The following is a 25144-nucleotide window of genomic DNA, read 5'->3' as shown; positions in this document are numbered from 1 at the left end:
ATGTATTACACTCTAAAAATTGTTTGCCATCTTTAAACCCCCCCCCCCCCCAAAAAAAAACAAAAAAAACAATACATTTCAAACGAGCCACACGGGCAGTTCAAGTCCAGATGGCCGAATGCAGGAAGTTAGATGTCTTTTGCAAGTAGATTGATAACCTGAGCAACCATCTGTTCCCCCAAAAATGATCCCGTGGAAGACATTTCTCGGACCATTAAGATCACATCTACCCACCTCTAAACTCCATCGCCCGAGCTGTCAAAAGATTTCATTCTAGCACCCCCCCCTTCCCCCCAGCCCGTTGTGCAGTAAATCCGTGTGTTTAAGAGTTGTCAGGGCAACTGTACAAGGTTTACTTTAAAACTTCAGCTGGCACGTGGTATCTGTCTTGGTTTTTAGCAGTTCTGGCATAAACCTCATAAACATGCTGACAGTGGTGGTGGTGGGGGGGGATGTCAGCTGGCGACGTGCTATGTGCCATTTCTGGCAGGATCTGCGAGAATGATCAAAGCACACCTGCTACAAAACAAGTGACATCTCTGGTTAAAAGAAAACTACAACAGCAGACAAGTGATCATATAGTGTATTCAGACCCAGTGAAGCAGCATGTGGTTGGATAAGATAGGCTAGGCTGACAGATGAGGTTTTGGACTGGATTCCCCTTGGACCATGATGCTCGCAGACAATATTGTGAGATGCAGTGAAAGCAGGGAGCAGGCCGAGGAACAATTAGAAAGATGGAGGCACGCACCGGTAAGGACAGGAATGAAGATTAGCCGAAGTAAAACAGGGGTGGAGGGAGAAGAGTGAGGCGCTGGGGAAAAGTGATGACGAGGGTGGATGACTTCAAATAATTGGGGTCAACAATCCAGAGCAACGGTGAGTGAAGAAACGGGTCCAAGCGGGTTGAAACAGTTGACGGAAGGTGTCTGGTGTTCTATGTGACAGAAGACTCTCCGCGAGGATGAAGGGAAAAGTTTCTAAAACAGTGGTGACGCCGGTCATGATGTACGGGTTAGAGACGGTGGCAACAGGAAGTTGAACTGGAGATGGCAGAAATGAAGATCTTGAGGTTCTTGCTAGGAGTGAGTAGGTTGGATAGGATTAGAAATGAGTTCATTAGAGGGACGGCCAAAGTTGGATGTTTTGGAGACAAGGTGAGAGAGAGAGAGAGAGAGCAGACTTTGGTTTGGACATGTCCAGAGGTGAGGAAATTGGTAGGAGGATGGTAAGGATGGAGCTACCAGGGAAGAGAGCGAAAGGAAGACCAAAGAAAAGGTTGATGGATGCGGTGAGGGAGGACTTGAAGACTTTGGGTGTTAGTGAGGAAGATGCATGAGAATGGCTTGGATGGAAAAAGATGACACGCTGTGGCGACCCCTAACGGGACAAGCCGAAAGGAAAAGAAGCAGCAGCAGTAGTAGTACGGTTCTTCCCCCAATCTTCTTGTATAGCTACTGCTGTGTTCGTCCCCCCCCCCCAAAAAAAAGGAAAAAAAATTAACATCTACCTTACAAATGTTAATTCATTCATAGCTGTGAATGTTTATGTTCAGCAACCGAAATCCAACTTTTTAATCGCCGCTGACACATTCGTCATGTAACATTTTTAACCAGTAGGCTTGGCACAGGGTCTCACCCAACTTTCCTGTGAATTTCAAACTTCTACATAACAGTAATGAAACTGCATCGGCGTATTTTCGACAGTGGGATGCAGCATGTACCTCATCGCCCAAAACTTGTTCTCGTGACAGCCACTGCTGTGTCAGTTGCTGGACTGTTTCCCTCTGTTTGCTCCAGTAATGTAGAAAATATTGCCACAAAAGTGCTTTAATATACAAATGTTTAGACGTGAAGGATTAAAGATGGGAGCAATTTCACGTCGGCGTGAACATTAAGCAACCGAGCGACTTGCAGGCATGAAAGGAAAGCGAGCAGAATTGAGAAGCCCACTATTTCACCTGCGATTAAAACATGACAAAACGGCAGCGTTTTATTGAGAAATTAGCGCGCCGTTGTCTAACTGTCAGCCGCCAAACGACGTCGTTACGTCCTTCAGTCCGAAGCGAACGGAGAAAAAGTGGGGCGTCAGGACAAAGCAAACCTTTTGGGAGTGCTTTGTCATCAGCGTCTGCATTTGAGAGATGAAATATTGGAATAAGCTGGGAAATGGCATCCCTTTGTTTCTCCACCCCCGGAATCGGGCTTTTCTTAATGGGTTTGTTGCCATTAGCCGGAAGCCGGCTTTTGCATGCCAAATTCTATACAGCCCCCCCCCCCCGAGCTGAAAAAAAAGCAGCAGGTGGCCCAGTGGAGGGGAAATTGGCTGCATCCATCTGGCCCTCAGCTCTAACTCCTTCCAAAGAAAAAAAAAATAAAAAATAAAAAATGACATCAATCTGTAAAGCGAGCCTCAGCTTGGAAGCCGTTCGGCTCCGGAGTTTTCTCTTTAGTTCTCGCTCAGCATTTTGTGCAATAAGTTCCATGACTATCCTCCATATTCCATCTTCGCCATGACAGTGAAGCCCATTTATCACAAAGGATTTATTCTATAACTCGTATCAGCCAAAGGAGAAAATCCATGATCTAGGGAGATGGCTTTACAGTGTATAAAAACAACACTGGTTTCAATAATTTATCCCTCCTACAAGCTTGAAATACATTTAAAACTCACTGATTAAAAGATTATTCTAAAGTATTTCCTAGCGCATGTTCTCTTGCTCGTACGCTCGTCCAAATAAGAGGCGGCGTGTGCTTGCTTCAAGCTGTTTGTCAGTCCTAATTGAATTTCGGTTTTAAACTGACATAAAATTTACAAAAAAATTGTTTTTTTTTTAAACAACAAAATGTTTAAACAAGCCAATTTCATCCGAGCCAAGTCAGCTAAATTTAAAATGCCACAGAGATTTTTGGATAACTAGAAACCTTCAAACAACTGCTACTTTAGCATACAAAACAATGACTATTACTAAAGTTTAGAAAAGGAAAATCTCTTGCTCTACGTGGTGTTAATGACGATGCATTTCTTTTTGGACACCTCAGTGTCTTGGAACAATGTCGTGCTACGGTGGAGGCACTTTTCTTCTACAAATCTATACGGTAATTCATCCATCCATTATCTAAGATGTTCGTCAGTCCTAATTGAATTTCACTTTTAAACTGACATAAAATAAAAAAAATATTTTTCTTTTTTAACCAAAAAATCTTTAAACAAGCCAATTTCATCCAAGCAAAGTCAGCTAAATTGCTAAATGCTTGGATAATTACAAACCTTCAAACAACTGCTACTTTATTACACAGTTAATATACAGTTATAGCATACAAAATCAAATGTGGGAACAATGACTATTACTAAAATTTAGAAAAGGAAAATCTCTTGCGCTTCGTGGTGTTAATGACGATGCATTTCTTTTTGGACACCTCAGTGTCTACGGTGAGGTGAAGGTACTTTTCTTTTTCCACAAATCTATACTGTAATCCATCCATCCATTATCCAAGTTGCTTATCCTCATAAGGGTCACGGGAGACCCGGAGCCTAACCCAGCCAGCTTCGGGCGGAAGGCGGACTACTACACCCTGAACCCGGCGTCAGTCAGTCGCAGGGTACATATCAACACCATCACTGAGCGGGGAATCGATTCCACGCTGCCCGCACCAAATCAGTGACTAAACTGTAAAAAAAAAAAAAAAACACGAAAAAAACATAACAGGATGCATGGTGATCTCGTGTGAGTGAAGACTGAATTTAATCTCTAACCCCAGCGAGGGTGACGCTGACGGTGCGGCTCCGTGTACAGCAAAGAGGGTCTTGAACTGCGGGAGTCCCCGAGGGTGGGTCACTGCAGCTTTCGCCCCCAGATTGTACATTAGCGTGAAATATGCGGCGGCGGCCAGGCTATCAACTCATTAGGAGCGGGTCAATGACAGCCAGAGGAGATGCCGCGACCAAAGGCGAGATGACTGAGACGCGCTCGCTCAATGGGAAGCAGGCGATGTGAATGATTGAGTCAGCGTCCGTGACAGTGAACGGAATCGCCGGGTGAGTGGTTGGAAGGACACGGCGAGGCAAATTGAAATTATTTCGTACAGATAGACTGCTTAAGATATTTATGAGAACACCTGTAATACCAATGAGTTTTTATTGCAGACCTAAATTTGTGCCACCAAATTTCACCTGCCGACCAAACTTCATATTGCTCTTGTAAAACGGACCTTTTGGAGCAGATTTTGCTTTTCACGAGTCAACCTTTTTGCACCTTTCGCGGCTCCGGTTCTCGAGACTTTTGTTGTACGTCTACTGGTGCCGGACCAGGCGACCGAATTCCACGTCGCTCGAGAGCCGATTCTTGGGAGTCACGCCCGAGACGAACTGGCCGACCTCCCTGTTCATTTGACGGCGTTAGTTCTTGTAAACGTTTTCCATGTCTACTCGCGCTGGACGTGCCTGCCGAATTTCATTTCGCTCGGTAAAATTTCCTGTGGGGGCAAGGGGTGGGGATGGGGTGGAATTTTTAAAAAGTTCTGGGATGTGCTACTCATCACAAAGACTTGCACTTGGATTAATGCAGCTGCACACTTTATGGAATGCCGTAAAAGCCTGAAAGATTATATTTGATCGCCAAAGATGTAATGGGTCAAAATACTGGTGTATTACCCATTACAGAAACATAAAATAAATGAGCTCGGTAATTACAAGCGCAATTACCAGACCTCGCCACTTTTTGACTGAGTTCTCATCATGCTGTTTGCAATTGCGTGCAGAACAAAAAAGTCCTCATAAAAAAATGCCCCAAAAAATCTTTTTCATAGTGAGGTAGATATGTAATGAAGTGCGACAAGGCAACAATTATCCTTTGTGCTGACATGGTTTTAATTTAAATGCTCAATCGGTTCTGCAACTGAATAATCACACACTTTTCATTATGTATTTCAAAAACAACACGCGACTCCTTTTCACCTGTAGCCGGTTGGGAAAGCGGGGGCTTGGTCGCAAAACAAAAACACGCTGACGATAATTAGAATTTGTTTCCATGTAAGCAAAACACTTTTGATTACAAGATGACACCCAAAAGCTGATTTCATCCATGAACGGGTTACCTGAGAACTGAGTTTTCTGTAAAGGCAGAATCGTTCTAATTTAGCTCTTGTGCTTACAGTGAAGAAAATAAGTATTTGAACACCCTGCTATCTTGCAAGTTCTCCCACTTAGAAATCATGGAGGGGTCTCAAATTTTCATCGGCGGTGCAGGTCCACTGTGAGAGAATCTAAAAAGAAAAATCCAGAAATCGCAATGTATGATTTTTTTTAACGATTTATTTGTGTGATAGAGCTCCAAATAAGTGTTTGAACACCTGTCTATCAGCTTGAATTCTGACCCTCAAAGACCTGTTAGTCCGCCTATAAAGGTCCACCTCCACTCCATGTCTTATCTGGAATCAGATGCACCTGCGTGAGGTCTTAAGCTGCATAAAGAAAATGGTCCACGCCATATAAGAACTAAGACTCAAACTTGTAAGATTGCCAAGAACAAAGAGCTGTCCAAAGACACCAGAGACAAAATTGTACAACTCCACATGGCTGGAAAGGGCTACGGAGAACTTGTCAAGCAGCTTGGTGAAAACAGTTCCATTGTTGGAGCAATCGTTAGAAACATGACGGTCATTCTCAATCGGAGTGGAGTCCCATGCAAGATATCACCTCGTGGGGTCTCAGTAATCCTTAGCAAGGTGAGGAATCAGCCCAGGACTACATGACAGGACTTGGTCAATGACCTGAAAAGAGCTAGGACCACCGTTTCCAAGGTGACTGTTGGTAATACACGAAGACATCATGGTTTGAAATCATGCGTGGCACGGAAGGTTCCCCTGCTTAAAACCAGCACGTCGTTTTAATTTTGGATGATACAGAGCAGTCATGTGAGATGGTTTTGTGTTCAGATGAAACCAAAATTGAACTTTTTGGTCCTAATTCCACTAACAGTGTTTGGAGGAAGACGAATTTGATCCCAAGAACACCATCCCTACTGTGAAGCATGGGGGTGGTAGCATCATACTTTGGGGGTGTTTTTCTGCACATGGGACAGGACGACTGCACTGTATTCAGGAGAGGATGACCGGAACTATGTATTGTGAGATTTTGGGGGACAACCTCTTTCCCTCAGTCAGAGCCTTGAAGATGGGTCGTGGCTGGGTCTTTCAACATGACAATGACCCGAAGAGCACAGCGCAGTTGCAAATGAGAATCGAGTCTTACAGTTTACACACACACCTACCCGCACATGCATACACAGCTTGGAAAAATGGATACTACTCCATCTAACTGCTCGAGATGAAAGATACTAGATTATACCATAACCATATACATTTGAGCCACCAAAATATATCCACCTAAAGCCTCCTGTTGGGGCTTCTATCCTGCTGCAACAATGACGGAGTCTTATGGGGCCTTGGCAACCCAAAGCCCCCCCGTCCACACAGACTTCAATAAAATTGTCCCCGTTCTTTTCACCTCTTAATGTTTCCAACTTTCTCACTGAGACACGCATGCACTGATGTCTGACAACAAGGCACTCTCAAGCGACCACGCTAGTGGACTGTCTGAAGGGAAGACTTCTTTGTGGTGGGGTATAGCTTGCTAGCTAGCCGGATGTCGTCATTGTGTTGGATGGCGGAAAACAGTTCAGCGCGACGTCGCCACGATACGCGCAGAGTGCCGTATTTTCCGCACTATAAGGCGCACCGATAAGCCTTTAATTTTCTCAAAAGTCGACGGTGCGCCTTATAATCCGGTGCGCCTTATATATGGAGAAAGTTTTAAAATACGACATTCATTGGAGGTGCGCCTTATAGTCCAGAAAATACGATAATACATATATCTCCATTGTCATCTGGTGCAGATCGAAGGTACAAGAATCCCTCCTAATATTCTCTTCTCTGTCTCGAGCTGCGTCAAGATGACTTTGAACGTGACCTTGGAGATCCATCAAGAATGATGCGCTGGCGTCGCCGCCGTCGTTGATGAGGCCTCCGTGTCAGCCGCCGTAATGACATTAGCGCAAAGTTGGCTGGCCTCCTCCCTCTTGACGGATGCCTCATCGTACGAGGAGGGAGGGGGTTGTGAAGACACTTCATGATGGCTCTGACAGTCATTCTTCAACTGGGGTCCACGAGTCGGAGCTCGGGGATCCCCAAAAGTCATTTGCAATAAATTATGAAGTTGTACCATTTTGTGAAAGTGCAAATGTGCATAGGAGGCTTTCATAAACTAAACATACTAAAGATATTACTCCTCGTGACGTCACGTTTGGTCCAGTTAAGGAGCTGATAACCACCATGTAAGTCTAAATTAATAATGATTACAAACGATTTTTTTTTTTTTTTTTTTTTTGGACTAAATGGTATACTGTTGTCTCCAGCCATTACACGATTCACTTTTTAGGGTCTCACTATATGGCAGATTTTGAAAATCATATTTGTGAACATATGGTTTATGCTCTGACCATTTCTCCAAGCGGACTAATGTAGCAATTAGTGTGACACGGGGGGAAAGACTGCAAAAAATACAGAAAATGCAAGATGCGCAAAGTTTCAAAATATTGAATATATACTAATATATATCGCTACTTTGCAATTTTTCGTTTAACGGCCGTGATCTTTACAGATTTTCTTGGAGAAACCGATCCTCCCTTATTTGCTGAACAACTGTGTAGAAAAGTAAGATTTGGCATGGTATTCGCTATAAGTTACTAGAAATTTGTGGTAAATTAATCATTTTCAAAGCAATCAAACTGGATAATTTTCCACGTTAACACTTTTTGATTTCTCGGGTCAAGATAATGTGCCTCTTTGAAAAGTCATTTGAGTGTTCATCTTGTTGCATTTTCGAAATTCACTTGTTAAAAAAAATTTCTTACAGTGTTAAACTTGAGTTTAAAACCCATAATATTATGATTATCTTGGAAAAATAGAACTTTGTTCTTGTACGATAAGTTTTTAGCTCGATACACCATTTTCTTTCGCAGCTTATCCTCACGGGGGAGTGCTGTAGCCTATCCCAGCTGTTAACGGACAGAAGGCGGGGAACACCCTGATCTGGTTGCCAGCCAATCGCAGGGCACACGGCCAATTTAGAGTGTCCAATTAATGTTGCATGTTTTTGGGATGTGGGAGGAAACCGGAGTGCCCGGAGAAAACCCACGCAGGCACGGGGAGGACATGCAAACTCCACACAGGCGGGGCCGGAATCGAACCTGAGTCCTCAGAACTGTGGGGCCGACGCTTTACCAGCTGGTCCACCGCGCCAACAACGCATCCAGTAAAGATAACATTTTTGGGGGTAAAAATACAACTTGGTTCTCATGAACTGCAGTTCCTCACAAAATTATGAATTTTCTGATTGGAAGATTGTTTTATTTGGAGGGTCCTTCGTAAATTCTTTAAGGACCCGCGCCATGTCCTCCTTATCCAGGCCAGGCTCACATGCGTGGGTTGGAAGAGGGAGCTCTTCCCCACCCAGCGCCCCCCGCTTACAATCTAATCGGGCTTCGTGACCACCGGCTTTGGGATTTATGTCAGCCATGAAACTGCGCCGGCGGCGCTGTCCTCGAACCCGGGGGCCGGCCATGTGCGAGGAGCACGCGATCCAAACGCACAACGGGACAGAGTCCTTTGTCGGGAAATTGGATATCCAGCTTCAAAAAAAAAAAAAAAAAAAAAGTACTAAACTCCCTTAAAGAGACAGCAGGTCAAAATCGATAGGATTTACCATCACAAGTCTGGGGGGCCAAGAACACAAGCAGATAGATCACAGCTACATAGAATGTTATACCGATACTACGACCACAAACAACAGAAGTGGCGTGAAAAACACGAAGAGCTCTGACTTACACAGCTATTAAAAAAAAAAAAAAAAAAGTAGTAGTGAAAGATCTTATAAGTTCATCCGAGTCTCAGATACAACAAATATTACACAGAAAGACGACCAAATTTCCAGAGAATGTTTTTATCGAGCGCTCTTTTGAATATCTGAACGTTTGAAAGGAATGAAAGCGCTTTATCATCATGACACCTTGTCACCCCATCGAGCCGCTTTCCCCTTCGTGTAGAAAGCTAACATGCCGAAGAAAAGAAAACGCGCGTTAAGAGCACCGGCGGTCGCCGGGGATTGGCGAGGAACGCCGTTCGCGCCGCAGGAATCCGCTGCGCGTTGGCCGCACGCTCCGGATAATGGCGTGAAAGGCGGGCCGCCGCCTCCGCACGGTAACTCGGCTGTCTTTTATCGTTTCATTACAACTTAACGGCGTCCACTCCGGAAGGACAGACAGCGGCGGATAAAATGCGGCAGGAGCTTTGACGGATGGCAAATATAAAAAGGAAGACACCTTGTCGCCGTTAACTTACAACATGATCACACAGTTGATGACCAAGAAAAGCAGGCCGAAGTAGCACAAATCTGCGAGGAACTGAGGCCCCCCCACTATAAAGTTTATAATTGCATGTAGGTGCCACAATATGACAAATTACTTTGGATAAAACTCCTCAGCTCACTTCAACAGTTGACTGGCACACGGCCACGAGATGGAGGCAAACCACTACTTTTGTTTGATGGACGTTTTTCCAACACATTTCAACATAGGCCCGTGCCACAAATATGTCACCGGATGTTTGAAAGAAACTCCTTATCTCACGTCAACATAGTTGCTTGGGACGAGAATGTCACAAGATGGTGGCTACGCACCACTTTTCTCTCCATTCAATTCCTCAATCACTCGCATAAATCAATATTTTTCTTAGGCATCACTAGCCCACAAGCGGGAGGGAAAGTGATAGTTTTATTTAAATGAAATTCCTCAACTCAATTCAACATTGTTCCTTGCATCAAGCTGCCACAATTCTGATTCTGATAATGCACTGTATTGTCCGTGCTTTCATCCTGGATCAGGCCGTGCCAAGGTGGAATTTTAAATGTTTTGTGGTGAAAAAAGCCCATATTGGCTGCTGTTTTTTTCCATTAATAACATCCAAAAAAAAAAAAAAAAAAAAAATCATCCATTTGATGACAGTGGCCTTTTAAATAGGCCATTCATTGACGGTGCACCTTAAAGTGCGGAAAATACGGTATCCCCCCCCCCCTCATTTTTTTAACCTCAGTTTTGGCAGTCCAGCTGTACCTTGTTCTGATCTCACGCAGTAGCTACTGGACATATCTGGCACCTGATTGTGAATTCCGGGCAGCAACATTCACAAAACAAGCCTCTGTGATCACACGCAGAGAAACAAAAAAAAAAACAAAAAAAAAAACACCACTTCATCTGCTGTTCCGTGGCGGGCCGGGCCTTCATTTGCCTCGTGGCGACGGGTGGAGGCAAAGACGTGAACGCACGGGCGCATTCAGAGCTGATAACGCACTTCTCCTGACTGGTCGCCAATCTGCCATGCGGGCAGCGTGATACGGTCGGGCAATGAGACATACGAGGTGGGAAATGAAAGGAGGCTAATTGTAATTGCCACCGAAAAGACGATCCGAGCACAAGGCAAGAGACGAAAAGATTTTGTGATTTCGCTACGGGGCTGCAATGATTAAAAAAAAAATATATATATATATAATAATAATAAAGGTTCGTACATAATGTTTAGGGTATGAGTTTGAAATTTAGATTGTTTTTGAAGGAACAGCCAACGTTTGGACGTTGCCGCTTTAGAGCGCCTCGTAGTCACGACGACCCGGTGGAACACAATCCAGCCGCAGTGGCTTTGAGCGGATAGACTGGATTTTGCGGCTCAAGCGTGAAAGATACTAGATTGAGTGGCATCTATTTTCCAGGCGCTGTTTTCCCAGCAAATTCAGCGGGCGCACACAGTGTGAATGGCTCAATTTTTCAGGATTTTGAAGCTTCCTTTCACATACTTTGCGGAAGGGTTTTGTGACAAAAATAGACATTTGTCGGGCTCCCCTTAAAAAAAAAAAAAAAAAACACGCACACAATCCTGAAGCCAAGCCCTGGGTGAGAGACGTCCTACTCGAACACTCGTGGATGGTGTAAATCTACGTCTTCAGCCGTCGAAATTCAAGGCCATTGACAGTCACTCTAATTCGTTTCAGTGACAAGGTGAAGGCCGAGGCGCAGACAAACGCTTTAAGCAAGCTGTCCTTTCGGTCGGATCGGTAAGTAACTCCATTTGTCAAGTAAATAAAGCCCTTCACACGCTTGAACCTCAGCATCAAGGTGACTGCTGCTCCCCAGGACTCCAGTCCTCCTCTGCAACGCGTTCAACTTTGAACACATCCTCCCGCCGCTGATCTCCGAGGGGGGGAAAAACACGCCGCATGAGTGAGCAGTGCTTACTTAAGGAAGCCGGAGCGGATTCTGAAGGTGGTCGGCGCTTCTCGGGGGAGTGGGGGGGGGGGGGGGGGGCTGTTGGGAGAAGTCGCCTCGACACGGGAAAGCGCTTCTAGTAAATGTTTCAGGTTTGGAACTTAACTACAACGGGGTATTTGGCTCTTGAAAGCTCTCGTGTCCGTAGGGTTTTAGTGAGTGTGTTTCTTTCAAGTGCTTCCGTTCAGTATGGTCCCACAATAGAAGGTAAATTTAAAAAAAAAAAAAAAAAAAAAATAGCACTGCATTTCCTAGGAACAAAACTAAATAGTTCCGAAATTGTCCTGTCAGTGAGTGACGTCAGGATCTGGATTCAGTTTCTCTGCGTGTGAGCGTCTGGGCGTGAGTTGTGGCCTACAGCAGCTCCTTGTGAGTATTCTAATTTTACATTTGCGTGTTCGACTGTGGCGCGCAATCAATTAACGTCCGAACGTGCGTCAGCGCCTGTCCTTGGCGAACAGCTCAGGAATAGGCACCAGCTCGGCTGCGAATAGTGAAAATTTGGGAATAATTGATGCTCCTTTATAATTGCCGTGAACGAAACAAGTGGGGGATTGTGGGGGGGGGGGAAAGTGAAGTGAATAAGCAGGAGTTTCAGCAAGTAATGTGGGGATAGGCGCCCCCAAAAATCTGCCAATAGCTGAATTTTCAAATGACGAAATGTAAATATGTGGGTGTTCATTTCATATTTCACTGCAGAACAAGGGGGTTGCAATGAGGCTAGTACCTACTACTAGTTCAGAGTAAAAAAAAAAAAAAGAACCTATAGAATACCAAAATTTATTTTAGCTGCAGTGAAAACATTTGAGTATTTTCACTCACAAAAGCAGCACTTCACCAAATTCACACTTAATACATGCAATGGGCATTTGCAGGGGTATTAGGTCCAGAGCATATGTCCTCCACCCCTCCCCCACAAAAAAAAAATAAAATCAGTCACCAGTTTGAACATATAAGTCTCAAAGAGCCGTGCTGCAAAGTTGAACCAACCATTTTGGCCAAATTCCAAATCTTTCACCAAGCCTAAAATACTTAAAAAGGAACATTTTTGCAAGTCCATGTAATCCCAGTGAAAATATATCTTTTCAAAAGCCTGTATCTGATTTTTTTTTTTTTTTTTTAACATTTTCAAGTGTTGAAAAGCCAGCACGGTGGGATCAGCCGGCAAAGCGTTGGCCTCACAGTTCCGAGGTCGCGGGTTCAATCCCGGACCTGCCTGCCCAACCCCGAACTGCCCCTTGACAGCCGTGATAGGCTCCAGCACTTCCCGCGACCCTTGTGAGGATAAGCGGCTGAGAAAAATAGATGGATGGATATTTTCAATTGACTAGATAAAAAAAAAAAAAAAAAACAAAACCATCGTAATCATTTGGCCTGGACTGACTCCGGTCAGCACGGCCTTCCCCACGTCTGCCCCCGCTGGCGCTCTATTTCCTTATTTCAAGGTTTATGCATTCCTAATGTCACGTATTTACACCTTATTTCATGGTCTATGCCAGACATTCCGATACTGCAGTCGAACACCCTTCAGGGGGTGCGCGAAATTGGAAATAATGGCGCTCCGCTAGGCAGCGTGATGGAGAAGTCGGCCCCACGTTTGATCCCATCCCCAAAAACGTGTTTGGGAGAACTTGAAATTGTCCATCGGTGAGAACGCGAGTGCGAATCTGACTGTTAGTGCGACCCTAATGAGGTCCGCAGAAAATAGATGGACGGGCAGGATTGTATCACATCGAGATGATTTAGACACGGTCGGTGAGCAGTTCTGGCTCTGCCCCCGCTTCTCTCGCTGAAAGTCAGCTTGGGCGGTTGTTGGTAGGACACCGGGGAACTAATGTTATTAAAAAATAAAGAAAAAACATAATAAGACGAAGCAGCAGACGTAATTGCTGAGATTTAAAAAGTGGAACAATGCGGGGTCCGCCCCATTATCCTTCCTCCATCTCCTCGGCTGCCATCTGCGGCTCGCCGGCACTTTCCAGCGGGTTGACGCTAACGAAATATGACTGCGAAGGATGTTAAGTGCATGTAGATGAGCGGCCGGAGTAAGCGCTCTCATCTGTCAACCTCGAGGAGCAAATTGTCTCGGGCTGCGCCTCGAAGGGGATTCATTCACATTTTGTTGCAAAGTACATTTTTTTAACGGAAATATGAGCGCATTACGCTCATGTTAGGGTTGCCATGACCGATGTGTATTTTTTATGCAAAAGATAGTGGGCGGAAGGATACCGCCACCATGACATGTTTCAATGCTATCCATCCATTTTCTTAGCCGCTTATCCTCACAAGGGTCGCGGAGAGTGCTGGAGCCTAGCCCGACATTCAACGGGCAGGAGGCGGGGCACACCCTGAACTGATCGCAGGGCACATGGAGACAAACAACAGCTGGACTCATAATCACACCTACGGGCAATTTAGAGTGTCCAATTAATGTTGCATATTTTTGGGGATCTGGGACAAAATCGGAGTGCCTGGAGCTGAAGAAAACCCACGCAGAGGAGGGCTGGGATTCTACCCGGGTCCTCAGAACTGTGAGGCCAACGCTTTCCAGTTGTTCCACCGTGCCGCCTGTTGCAATACTATATCCCACCCCCCAAAAACAACAACAACTTTAAGCAGCAGGAAAAAAAAAAAAAGGGCCACATACATTATCCCAAGCAGTTCTGAATCAATATTATATTATATCGGTATCTGATAACGAAAAAGAAACAGATAAATTCAATAACATATATTAGATTCTATGCATACTGGATTGATCCTTCCGGTCTTCAATCTGGGAGCATCTTAAACTGAAGGCTCTGACGAGCCCGATCGTAATTCAACAAATCCTGCTGATTTTGGACCGAATGCTGTGAATACTCGACGTGGGACGCTCCTGGCGACGACCTCAGTGGACTAAAACCACCATCTGCGCATCCTTAGTACCAAAATTGGAGTCGTATCGTTCGCGTCAAAGCGGCTCGGCCCAAGTTAGCCTAGCTGAGACCGCTAACAACAAAAGCGTCTGTTTTCCAATATTTACTGAGGAGGAAAACATCAAACGCTAGTACCTGCAAAACCGCAAAAAAACCTGCAGTCCTGCAAAACCCAAGTATCGTATACAACGAGGATAGTGAGTACCAATAAGAAGTTGGGCGAGTGGAAACACCAACTTAAACTTGCTCATCGGCCTCATATTCCTTAGCTTAGCTTGCTAACAACGAGACGCGTTTGTGATCAATTCCTGGCTGTTGAAGAAACATCGAACGTGAGTAACTTCATAACTTGTACGACAATGGCCGTGAGGACTTCGGAAATTTAACAAGTCTTATCTTAGTACCCCAATTGATGCCGCATCGTTTGCCTTGAAGCTGCTCGGCCCAAGTTAGCCTAGCGCGCTAACGCTACAACCTACGCAGAGTATACAACGAGGTCCAAACATCAATCGTCGACTCAACCTTGAACTGCTAGTGAATCCCCTCCATCCACGTATCCTTTAAATCGCCATATCCTTTACATTTTTAACATAGGTAGTATGTGATTTGTGTACACACTGATGATTAGGTGCATTACTAATGTGTGTATTAAAGAGTGTAGACTGTAAAGAGTTTTGCGCAGATCATCCAACAAGAGGTCCAAATAATACTGAAGTTACATGGGCCAGCAGTACTGATTCTGAAGGCCCCCGGAGAGAGTACACTGGACGTGGCTAAAATCTGAAAAAACTAAAACCAAACAAAGGGAACAGCCTGTCAGAAGCACATTTTAGAATTGAGGTTGTAAATGTGGACCAGTTTTTGAAGAGCGCACTGGCCTTGCTGTCCACTGTCAGGAAGTCACTTTGACGCTTTCACTGTCAGCCATCGGTCAGACCAAAAAAACGATGCCATCAGCTGAAAATACAGAGGTAAGGACCACTCACTCACCCATCACCCGAAGCCTCTCCGCGCCCACCACCACCTCCTGCTCGTCGGCTGAGAACAGAAGCTTGCCGGTCGTGGATTTCACCTCGAACATCTTGCCTCGCGCTTTGAACCCGTTGGTTCCTAACACAGAAGGAGAGGTGTGTGTGTGTGTGTGTGTGTGTGTGGGGGGGGGGGGGGGGGTAAATCAGCCTCCGACACGGATTTCCGAATAATAAAGTCACATTCAGCGTTATATAACATAAGTCTTGTTAAGAAAGTAATAATAGAGTAAATACAAGGTGGACAGAAAAAGCCTCACGGTCAAACGCTGAAATTGAACAGGACGTTAAATCATTTTGGACAAATTCAAGGACTTGTACTTTGAGAAACCCGAATGAGTCCCGGCTGCTCAAATGCGGAAAGAAAAAGAATGGAAGCCTTATTTTGATACGGTAAGATGACCAAAACCAAAAAGGGAGTTCGATGAAAGGGGTAGAAAACGGCAGCTGATTGACACTTCTATGGGGGGAGGGGGGGGGGGGCGTTTGGTGCACGAGTCCCTTTCAGACACCGTTTGCGGGCCGTGCAGGTTTGCTCGGGGTGATTTGTAAGGATCGCGGTCTGCCAGCCTCGATCACCGCCACGGCGCAGCGGAGTTACGGCGGCGCAGTAAAGCATGAACGGTCACAAAGTGACATGGGGGAAGTTCGACAAGATGTTGGGGGGGAGGGGAAGAAGTCAAGTGGTCCCTGGACTTGAGTCCCCCCCCCCCATGGAAATGGGCAGGCCATTCCGCAGAACGGCGTGCAATTATATATATATATATTTTTTTTGTGTGTCACATGCAAAATAGCGCTCTGTGATTTTTCATTTCGTAAAAACAAATGGGGCGGCACGGTGGATCCGCCGGTAAAAGCGTTGACCTCACAGTTCTGAGAACCCGGGTTCGATCCCGGCCCCGCCTGTGTGGAGTTTGCGTGTCCTCCCCGCGCCTGTGTGGGTTTCCTCCGGGTGGGCACTCCGGTTTCCTCCCACATCCCAAAAAACATGCAACATGAATCGGACACTCTAAATTGCCCGTAGGTGTGATTGTGAGTGCGGCTGTTTGTCTGTACATGTTTATGTACAGTTTGTGTTCAAAAGTTTGTTGCTCATTGAAATGCCAATAATACAATGTCGATACTTCTTTAAATCAAGAAAAACAGTACAGTATTCTATCAGAACAAAATAGGAATAATATAAACATTGAACACGAACATATTTGCGTCACTTTTCGCAATTCTAATGTAACATCAAGTAATAAATTCACTTTAAAAGGAACGCTTCACGAGAGAAGCAAGCAAGCGGGTGCGCCTTGAAATGTTGATCAGAAACAAAAGCAGTCTTGTTTGGCATCTCTCGCTCTCTTTTATCCTGTTGACTCTTTGCGAACCGACTGCAAAATGTATATTTAATGCCACCGCGAGGTCTCGAGATAAAGCTCGCCTTTGAAATGTTTTGACATTGCACTAACAAAAAACGCATCGGGTCCATTTGCAAACACGAGCGTCAGAGAGAAAACACTTTTTTTGTTGCAGTCAATGTCAGCGTTTTGAAAACATTTGACAAGCGAACGCGACGGACGTTTTCGCTCTCGGGGCCCCGCGCCGTACCTGTTACGAGTTGCGTGAGCAGCTGGTTGTTGCTGTTCACAACGTTGACGGACACGTTTCGGGACGACTGCAGGTACAGAGGACGACCCTGCGGACGGAAAATTATTATTATTGTGAGAAAAAAAATAAATAAATTGGATGACATAACTGTGTACAATTTAAAAGGCAAAGTGGAAATACTGTATTTAAATCAGGCGCACAGATATACAGTTGCAACACATCTCAAGTCCTGAGAAATCTGGGTGTAAACTCAATTTGAAAAGTCATCAACTACCCTAATTTCCCGGGCACACTCGAGCGGAAAAGGTAAGGGTGAAACCAGTGTGTGTAGATATGTGCAGAGGAAGTGATTTTACCGGTATGTTTTTTTTTTTTTTTAACCTGCCCTGTTAGCGCTGTGCTAGCGGGTTGCTGCTGTGTTACTGCCGTGTCTCAGTGATTTTTACCGGTATGTTTTTTCGAATCGGCCCTGCTAGCATTAGTGTGTTGCTGCCGCATCTCAGTGATTTAGGTATGTGTTTTTTTTTTTTTTTTTTTAACCGGCCCTGTTGGTGCTGTTCTCCCGTATCGCGACTGTGTAGATGGCACGGCTGTTTTTTTTTTTTTTTTTTTTTTTTTTTTTTTTTTTAAACAGCTCAGTTCGTGCTCCCGTGTGGTTGCTGTATTAAGCTAAGCTAAGGTATTAAAACTTTGAAAAAACTTTGTTTACCGTCTTCCTTTGTAAATATCTCATTTCAATTTTTACTTTTAATTTTCAACTTTTATACAGCTGAGGCTTATGTATTTACCAAATGGTATTTCCTTTACAAATGTACTGGGCGAGGCTTATAATCAGGTGCACTCTGCAGACTAGAAATTATCGTAGATCACAAAATCAGCATTTTTTTTGTGCGTTTCTTTCCTTCAGCATGTTCAGTATCTATGTTGGAAAACGCATCTATGTGCTACTGTTTGGAGTTGTTTTATGTCCTCTTTTACATTTAAAAAAAAAGCTTTTGAATCCATTGTTGTTTCAATATTAACGGATTGTATTATCATTGTTTTAACCATTGTATATCACGTATATCATGAGAGGAAGAGTTCAGGAATTTGAGGACATACGGAAACCCTTAGAAGAGTTTTTGAAAAAAAATGTTATTTGTGAGCTTTCTTTTTTCTTTAACACTTATGTCTGTGCATGGAGGCCCTGTAGCTCAGTGGTTAGAGCACTGGTTTGATAAACCAGGGGTTGTGGGTTCGTATCCCACTGGGGCCTCCACTCCCTGAGAAGGGTTGCGTCAGGAAGGGCATCCGGCGTAAAAATTGTGCCAAACATATGGCTGTGGCGACCCCGAAAGGGACAAGCCGAAAGAAACTTACTTACTTATGTCTGTGCATACTGCTTTTGTTTTTTTTTTTTTGTTTTACTGTTATTGTGTTGTTTTTGTAAAATTATATGTGAAAAATCAAATATATTGTTAAAAAAACTAACTAACTAACTGAGTTTTGCCATGTGATAAATATATATATATATATATATATATATATATATATATTTATTTTATTTTTTTTAATTAGTACAGTACTGTTTGGGGTGGGACAAAGTTTCAAAATCACAATACAGGAATCCTATCCATACGACAGCATTTTTTTATTCCCCACTTCTAGTGAACCCTCGGCTAAATTGTAATTCCCAGCTCATGCCTCAGCTGTATCACTTATTTTTAAGCAATTCTTTATTTTGGGTTTTCCAAACTTTGGCTCGCACGTCTCCAGTGTAGCGCAACATGCTGGGCAACACTGAGCTCGACTGGAAACTATGCAGTTAAATTATTAGCAAGCAGAAGAGGCGGCGATGGGGCCTTCTGAAGCTCCCCCAATAGTTTTTTTTTCCCCCCTACAGACGAGAGAGAGAATATATGCATTGTATTTTTCTACTGTATGGATACCGACAGCAGTAGAATGAGAAATAATATCCAAAGTGCGCTTTAATAGGTGTTTTATTTACCTTGATAGGTTTGTTTACAACATGTGGAAAAGGTAAAACTATGGAAAAATGTTTTTCTTACAATTTTTCTATATGGCAAATCGCAGATAAGTCTGGCACGATGGGGGGGGGGGGGGGGGTTTCACTGTAAACGTTTGGAGGCTGACGGCTTTTGAGCCGCCGTTCCGCACTTTCCTCTGTCGCCGAGGCAACTGAGCATATTAGCACCAGCGGGACGTCGCCGTCTTTCACATAACACAAAAAGTGTGTGTGTACGTATCTGTATAGCTTTTCTTTTCGGCACTGAGCCTTCATACAAGTTTGCGGTTATGGGGGAAAAAAAAAAAAAAAAAAAAAAAAAACGCAAAAACCTCAGCGAGCTGAGCATAAGGAGCATATTTGAAGGGGGAAAATGTGCCTGAGACACTCGAGCGCAGTGTCAGTACAAGTGCAGCCAGCCCAGAAATTGTTTTTTTTTTTTCTGTTCTGTTTATTAGTTAATCAGTCCTTGAATATCAAATTTTCTCAAAGAATTACTCGAAAATCTACAATTTAAATATTCAAATGCGTTAAACGTGTGAGCAGTAGCAGCAGCAGCAGCATGAGCAAAATGAAAAGATTTTTTTTTCTGCTCTACTGGAGAAAGTCAACTGAAATGGAAATATACAACTAAATATGCAAATATGTATTAAGTAATAATTTAAAAGCCTTGTATGATAAATTCAAGAAATGAAAACGTGTGTATAGGAAATACAAAAGTATAAAAAAAATAAATAGTATGTATAGAAAAAAATTAGCAAAAATATTTGCACACTACATATTTTTATGGATAGATTTAAAATAAAAATAAATGTAATCAATAATACAGATGATAAAAAGGAATATATATTATTAAACTATTAGGTGGATCAAACTTTAGTTTTTCAATTTAAAAAAAAAAATTAACCACATCATAAGACCCCGATATAAACAAAAAATGACAAGTAGGAAATAATAGAAATACAAAAATAATTTACAGAAATGTATACTTGTAAAGTATTACAGAATTATAGAAATAAAATAAATGCATTTATTATTGTAGTTCATTGATATTTGTTCTATAGTTGTAATAACCATTAATGTAAAATATTATGAATAAAGGAACAAATAAAATTACATAGAAATTACAGAATGCAATAAGGAGATAAATGTGTATATATATATATATATATATATATATATATATATATATCACACTATTAATTTTAAGTAATGATTATTATTAGTTCATGTATATTCATATGAATACATTTGAACAAAAACAAGTACATTTTAACAAATGATTTAATATGGAGAAAAAAAAGAAAAAAAAAGGCTATAGTCATTTCTAGAGTAAGTTAGTGACTTACAGGTTTGGACTGGATTTCTTTGGCATAGAGAGGCTGAAGGAACTCAGAGTCCCCTTCCAGTTTGAGGCCCTTCTCCGTTATTCTCAGGTTGCCCATTCCGTCCTGCCACGAACACACACACGAACACAGGTCATATTGTGTTTAATATTTAATGTACGACCATCTTGTCACTCACATTTACACTCTACGCTCAGTTGCCGCAGCAAGAGAGGAAATTAACCAGCGACTTTATATCCTGCCTATTTTTCTTTTTTTTTTTTTTTAAACATCATCTGCTGGATCAACTGTAAAGATAACACGGCGTGAAAGTGGCAACACACTTCCCCCTCCCTCGGGTTCTAAGGGAGGACACGGAGATCAAGGCAGGTGAATCCCGGCGTGCGAGAGGATTATTCTCCATGTATTATATTGCAGAAATAGTTTATTGCCTCCTGATGATGAGAAAACATCATCTATAGTGGCGGGTGAAAAGTTAGCTACTCAACTGCAGTGGAGGATGGTACGGTGAAGGTTATATATAGACGCGTAAAACATTGCACGGGGAGATGTCAAAATCATCTGGAATGTTCTACATTGCTAATTGCTGGAAACCAATGCAAGCAGAGGGGGAACACTGCTGTAAACGCTCATATTTGTCAACAGGAATTCAACAGTTTACTGCCATTGACGAATATGTTCGTCAAGTATGTTTTTCAACGGGTGCACCCGCAAGAGGGTTTTGCCTAGCTCATCTGCCGTGACTAACAGATGGAATTGAAATCAGGGCAGATTTTGAGCATAAGCTAAAGAGTTGGTGTTGAACGGTGGCTTTTCACATGAATTGTGATGGATAAATGGGACCGTTGCGATTGGGGAGGAGAAAGTGTGTGTCATGATCGTGAGAAGAGCTGATGGCGTTTGTGAAGGGAACGATGAGGGAACCCCATTAAAGTTCAACTTGGGTCGTGGAGTAAGTCCGCGTCACTCACGGCACATTCATAGTCGTACGTGTGTAAATTCATTCTGTTGCCATTCAGCCCTTTTCCCGGTGTCATCTTAGAGTAACAAAAGTTTAAAAACACCAGTGTCAAAGTCACCGTTCTGCTTGACGTGCTTTTTTTCCCCAAAAAAGTAAATATCCCCCCACGATGTATCCAAGTAAATAACAACAAATGAGCCACATTGTTTTATTTCGCCTTGCAATCCTAACGTTTGTTTTTTCTTCTTCTCCTGTTTAGCGTGCGAACAGCAAGACGAGCGACCATGAATAATTCACCAGATGATTTCTGGGCAAGACGCTCAGATGAGGATCTCTACCTTCTTCTTCATCTTCTTCTAACATCAACTTTGATCTTCTCCAAAAGTCTTCACCCTTGTTCGGGCTCCCTCGATGACGACTGCAGTTGCCTCCTTGTCTCCTCTGCTTTTTTTTTTTATGCCACCTGCCACCCTTTTGGGCCGGCACCCGCGGCTTTGTTTTCACCATCATTCTGACCGCAGCTGCGCTCACATGGGGTTGGAATTGAAAGAAATTGAGAGGGGGAAAAAAACATGTACAAAAGGGGATCGCTTAAAACCTTTCGTTAAAGGCCGTTAGGAAATCTAGTGAAACTTCGGATCGTTCTTTAAAGCGGTTTTCAGTTAGTTCCTCACTAATTGGAAGGTAAAAATGATCTCAACGATCGGTGAAATTGGTTCCGGGGGTGAATCTTTTTGGATTTTATTTTACAAGGAGTCCTCAGTCTACGATTGAGATCCGTTCCTACAGTAGAGACTTAACCGGAATTTCGACTTAAGCCGGATTCCACCATTAAAGTCGGAATTTACATCAGATTACTTTGTATAAAAAAAAAACAAAAAAACAAATGTATTGACATAAACGAGATGACTCCTGAGAGGTGGATGGAGAAGAAGAAGAAGGGAGGCTGCCCTTAGCTATTATGAAGGAACCTGGTCCTCAATCCTCTCCATCTCGATAAGTATCAAAGAATTTTGTGATGATTGTATCCGACATGGGACCGGAACCCTTCACATGCGCTAAAATACGAGCTTTGTCTTTAATAATTGTCACCACGGTCGACTGACTGAAGCCTTGGTGGTGTTGCTGTCTCTCCTTTCTCCAATGTTTTTATGAGCTTGAGCTTCGTTTCCATGGTGATCGACTTTCTTTTGGCTGCAAAAGCATTGCAAAAAGACAGCTTTGTTCTTTGGGTTGATATCTAAAAAGGAGAGCGAAAAACGCAAAGATACTCCCGGCGCACGAAGGCCGACAAGCATTCTTCTTCTTTTTTTCCCCCCTTTCTTGTCTCCTGCATCTTCCTCTCTAACCCCAACTACACCTCATGTCTTCCCTCACCACATCCATAAACCTTCTCTTTGGTCTTCCTCTCGCTCTTTAGCCTGGCAGCTCCATCCTCGGCACCCTTCCACCAATATACTCACTCTCTCGCCTCTGAACATGTCCAAACCATCGAAGTCTGCTCTCTCGAATCTTGTCTCCAAAACATCCAGCTTTGGCTGTCCCTCTAATGAGCTCATTTCTAATCCTATCCAACCTGCTCACTCCGAGCGAGAATCTCAACATCTTCATTTCTGCTACCTCCAGTTCTAGCCAGACAAAATGGCGGACGGGGGACTGGCGTTGTAAAGTCGAAATGTCTTAGGTCGAGACCGTCTTAACCCGAGGACACCCTGTATTTTTTTGGAGGGGTCAGTTTTCGGTGGTCCTAAAATAGCCATTTGAATTGGATATGGGTTCTGATCTAGGCTGAATTGTGCAAATGTATGTAATTTTCCAAAATGTCCGGTTTCAACCGAAACTTCCAGTTGAATTTCTGCCATTGTTCCTTCTGAGTTTTTCCCATGCATCCCGTTATGATTGACAACTCCAGCCAAATTCTTGTTGATAGGTAACATTTGTGGTCCTGCGTACGCATTTGAAAAGACATCTACTGCCAGGAGGATCGCATTGATCGTTGCCTCGGCTGTCACCACTGACGCTGAAGCCCGATTGGGAACTTCTGCGTGTCTGTATACACGCTTAGATTGATTGGTGGCAGGCGAGCCACGTCGACGCATCAGCTCATATCACCCTCCACCCCCCGGCCTCCATAAGCATTCATCATCCTTCCCCTTCGTCTTCCTTTAGCGGTACGGCGAGGCTCGGTTATCAATAATACAGAGCACTCAGGCTATTATTGAGTGTCTGCGTCGATATGCATCAAGCCCCGACTAACCCGAGGCTAAAGCAAATATAGACTTCTTAAGGCTCGGGGGGGCAGGGGGGGTTGGGGCGGGGGAAAATCACAATGACTCCCGACATGAAAAATAGACCAGTCGACAAAAAGCAGAAGATGACAGAACTTACAAAATTGAGGTAGAGGCACGGAAACTAACCCAACCAATCAGGGAGGGTTTATTGTAGAGTCGTACTTGAAATAAGAGTGCGCCAATACAGAAATTTTACGAGCAATACGGGACATCGATGGGTGGAAGCTTTGGTGCTTTGGATAGCAATTAATGCACCGCGATGCTCTGCAACGTAGGAAAGTTGAGTCACAGTCGCAAAGACACGCTAACGTCGAAATAATCAGCCAAACCTCAAGTGTGATCAAACTCGTTTGGCATGGAGTCCCTCACAGTCAGGAGATTCGGGTTCTAATCTCTCCGTTCTCAAGTCACCCGATCTACACATGCCGGAAAAAAATATTTAGGTTAAAGGCTCTCAGACTGAACGCCGCTTCGCTCACCTAAATTCAAAATCCAGCTACCCGTGCCCCAAATGAGCAGAGATGTGACGGCAGATGGCGATATTTAGGGCTCGTTCTTCCGTTCAATATTGAGCACGTGTGCCGCTGTTACCGCCAAGTGGTCTGGGGGTGGATTTTAGTTTTACTCAGACGCTCCTCTCTCTCTCTCTCTCTCTCTCTCTCTCGTCTGTGGTTAAACAAAGTTGAGAAATAAAAATAAATCTATTCTCAATCGAGACCAAAGGGTTGGAGAATAAAAGACTGACTGAGACTCAGTCACAATCTGCGACCATCTGTTCAGCAAAAGCAAAAACAAACAAAAAAAAATTGTTATAGAATGTTAGTCAAATTGTCTTGCTTTGCTATGAAACCAGAGACGTTCTTTTTGATTCTGTAAATTATACAGCGGAGCTGCGATATGTAGCGGCTCATCGTTTGCGACACCGTCATCGCCGTTTGTGCCGACGCGCAGGGTTACTTCAGGTCAGAACGGAACAGCCAGCCAATCCAGTTCGTATGCGACGTCACGTGACCAAGAAAGCATAACTGCGATTGGCTGACTGTTCGGTTCTGATCCGAAGTAACCCTGCCTGGTGGCACAGACTGTGAATTTCAGACAGCATATTGTAGCAACTATTGAAAATGTGATCTCTAACATTTCAAATTCAAATCCCATTTTTTATGGCATTTCAAATCCTGGTGACACTAATTTACTTCCAACCTAACCCGTGCTATGTCAGCGGTTTTTAAGCAATTTTATTATTATTATTTTAAAACAGAATAATGCAGCCCTCTGGGGACACAAACCAGTGCAATCTGTAGGCCGGTCCCAAGCCCGGATAAATGCAGAGGGTTGCGTCAGGAAGGGCATCTGGCGTAAAAACTGTGCCAAACAAATATGAGCGTTCATCTAAAGAATCCCATACCGGATCGGTCGTGGCCCGGGTTAACAACGCCCGCCCCCGGCACTGCTAACCTGCAGGGCGTCGGTGGAAATTCAGCTACTGTGGGTCGAAGACAAAGAAGAGGAGGAAACCGGATCCAGCGTCAGAAGAAAAAAAGGAATGCACAGAGCCTACAACTGAGTGTAGGGACTTTGAATGTTGGGACTATGACAGGAAAAGCTCAGGAGTTGGTTGACATGATGATTAG

The 25144-nt window shown here is 43.7% G+C and overlaps 1 protein-coding gene across 6 annotated transcripts in view; it reads right to left on the bottom strand.

Moving 5' to 3' along the window:
* The window catches only part of sgcd (sarcoglycan, delta (dystrophin-associated glycoprotein)), a 141106-nt gene that overhangs the window by 16878 nt on the left and 99084 nt on the right, over nucleotides 1-25144 (bottom strand). For all 6 annotated transcript variants that reach the window (XM_061803392.1, XM_061803393.1, XM_061803394.1 and 3 more), the window contains 3 exons: nucleotides 20265-20366; nucleotides 16911-16998; nucleotides 15280-15399 (listed from right to left, as the gene is read on the bottom strand). In XM_061803392.1, coding sequence (XP_061659376.1) covers nucleotides 15280-15399; nucleotides 16911-16998; nucleotides 20265-20366 — 310 coding nt within the window. The remainder of the gene's footprint in view (nucleotides 1-15279; nucleotides 15400-16910; nucleotides 16999-20264; nucleotides 20367-25144) is intronic.

The sequence above is a fragment of the Syngnathoides biaculeatus genome, chromosome 18 (assembly GCF_019802595.1).
Source record: "Syngnathoides biaculeatus isolate LvHL_M chromosome 18, ASM1980259v1, whole genome shotgun sequence".
Classification (NCBI taxonomy): domain Eukaryota; kingdom Metazoa; phylum Chordata; class Actinopteri; order Syngnathiformes; family Syngnathidae; genus Syngnathoides; species Syngnathoides biaculeatus.
Note: the sequence above shows the minus strand (reverse complement) of the source record. Positions and strands in the feature narration are given on the sequence as shown.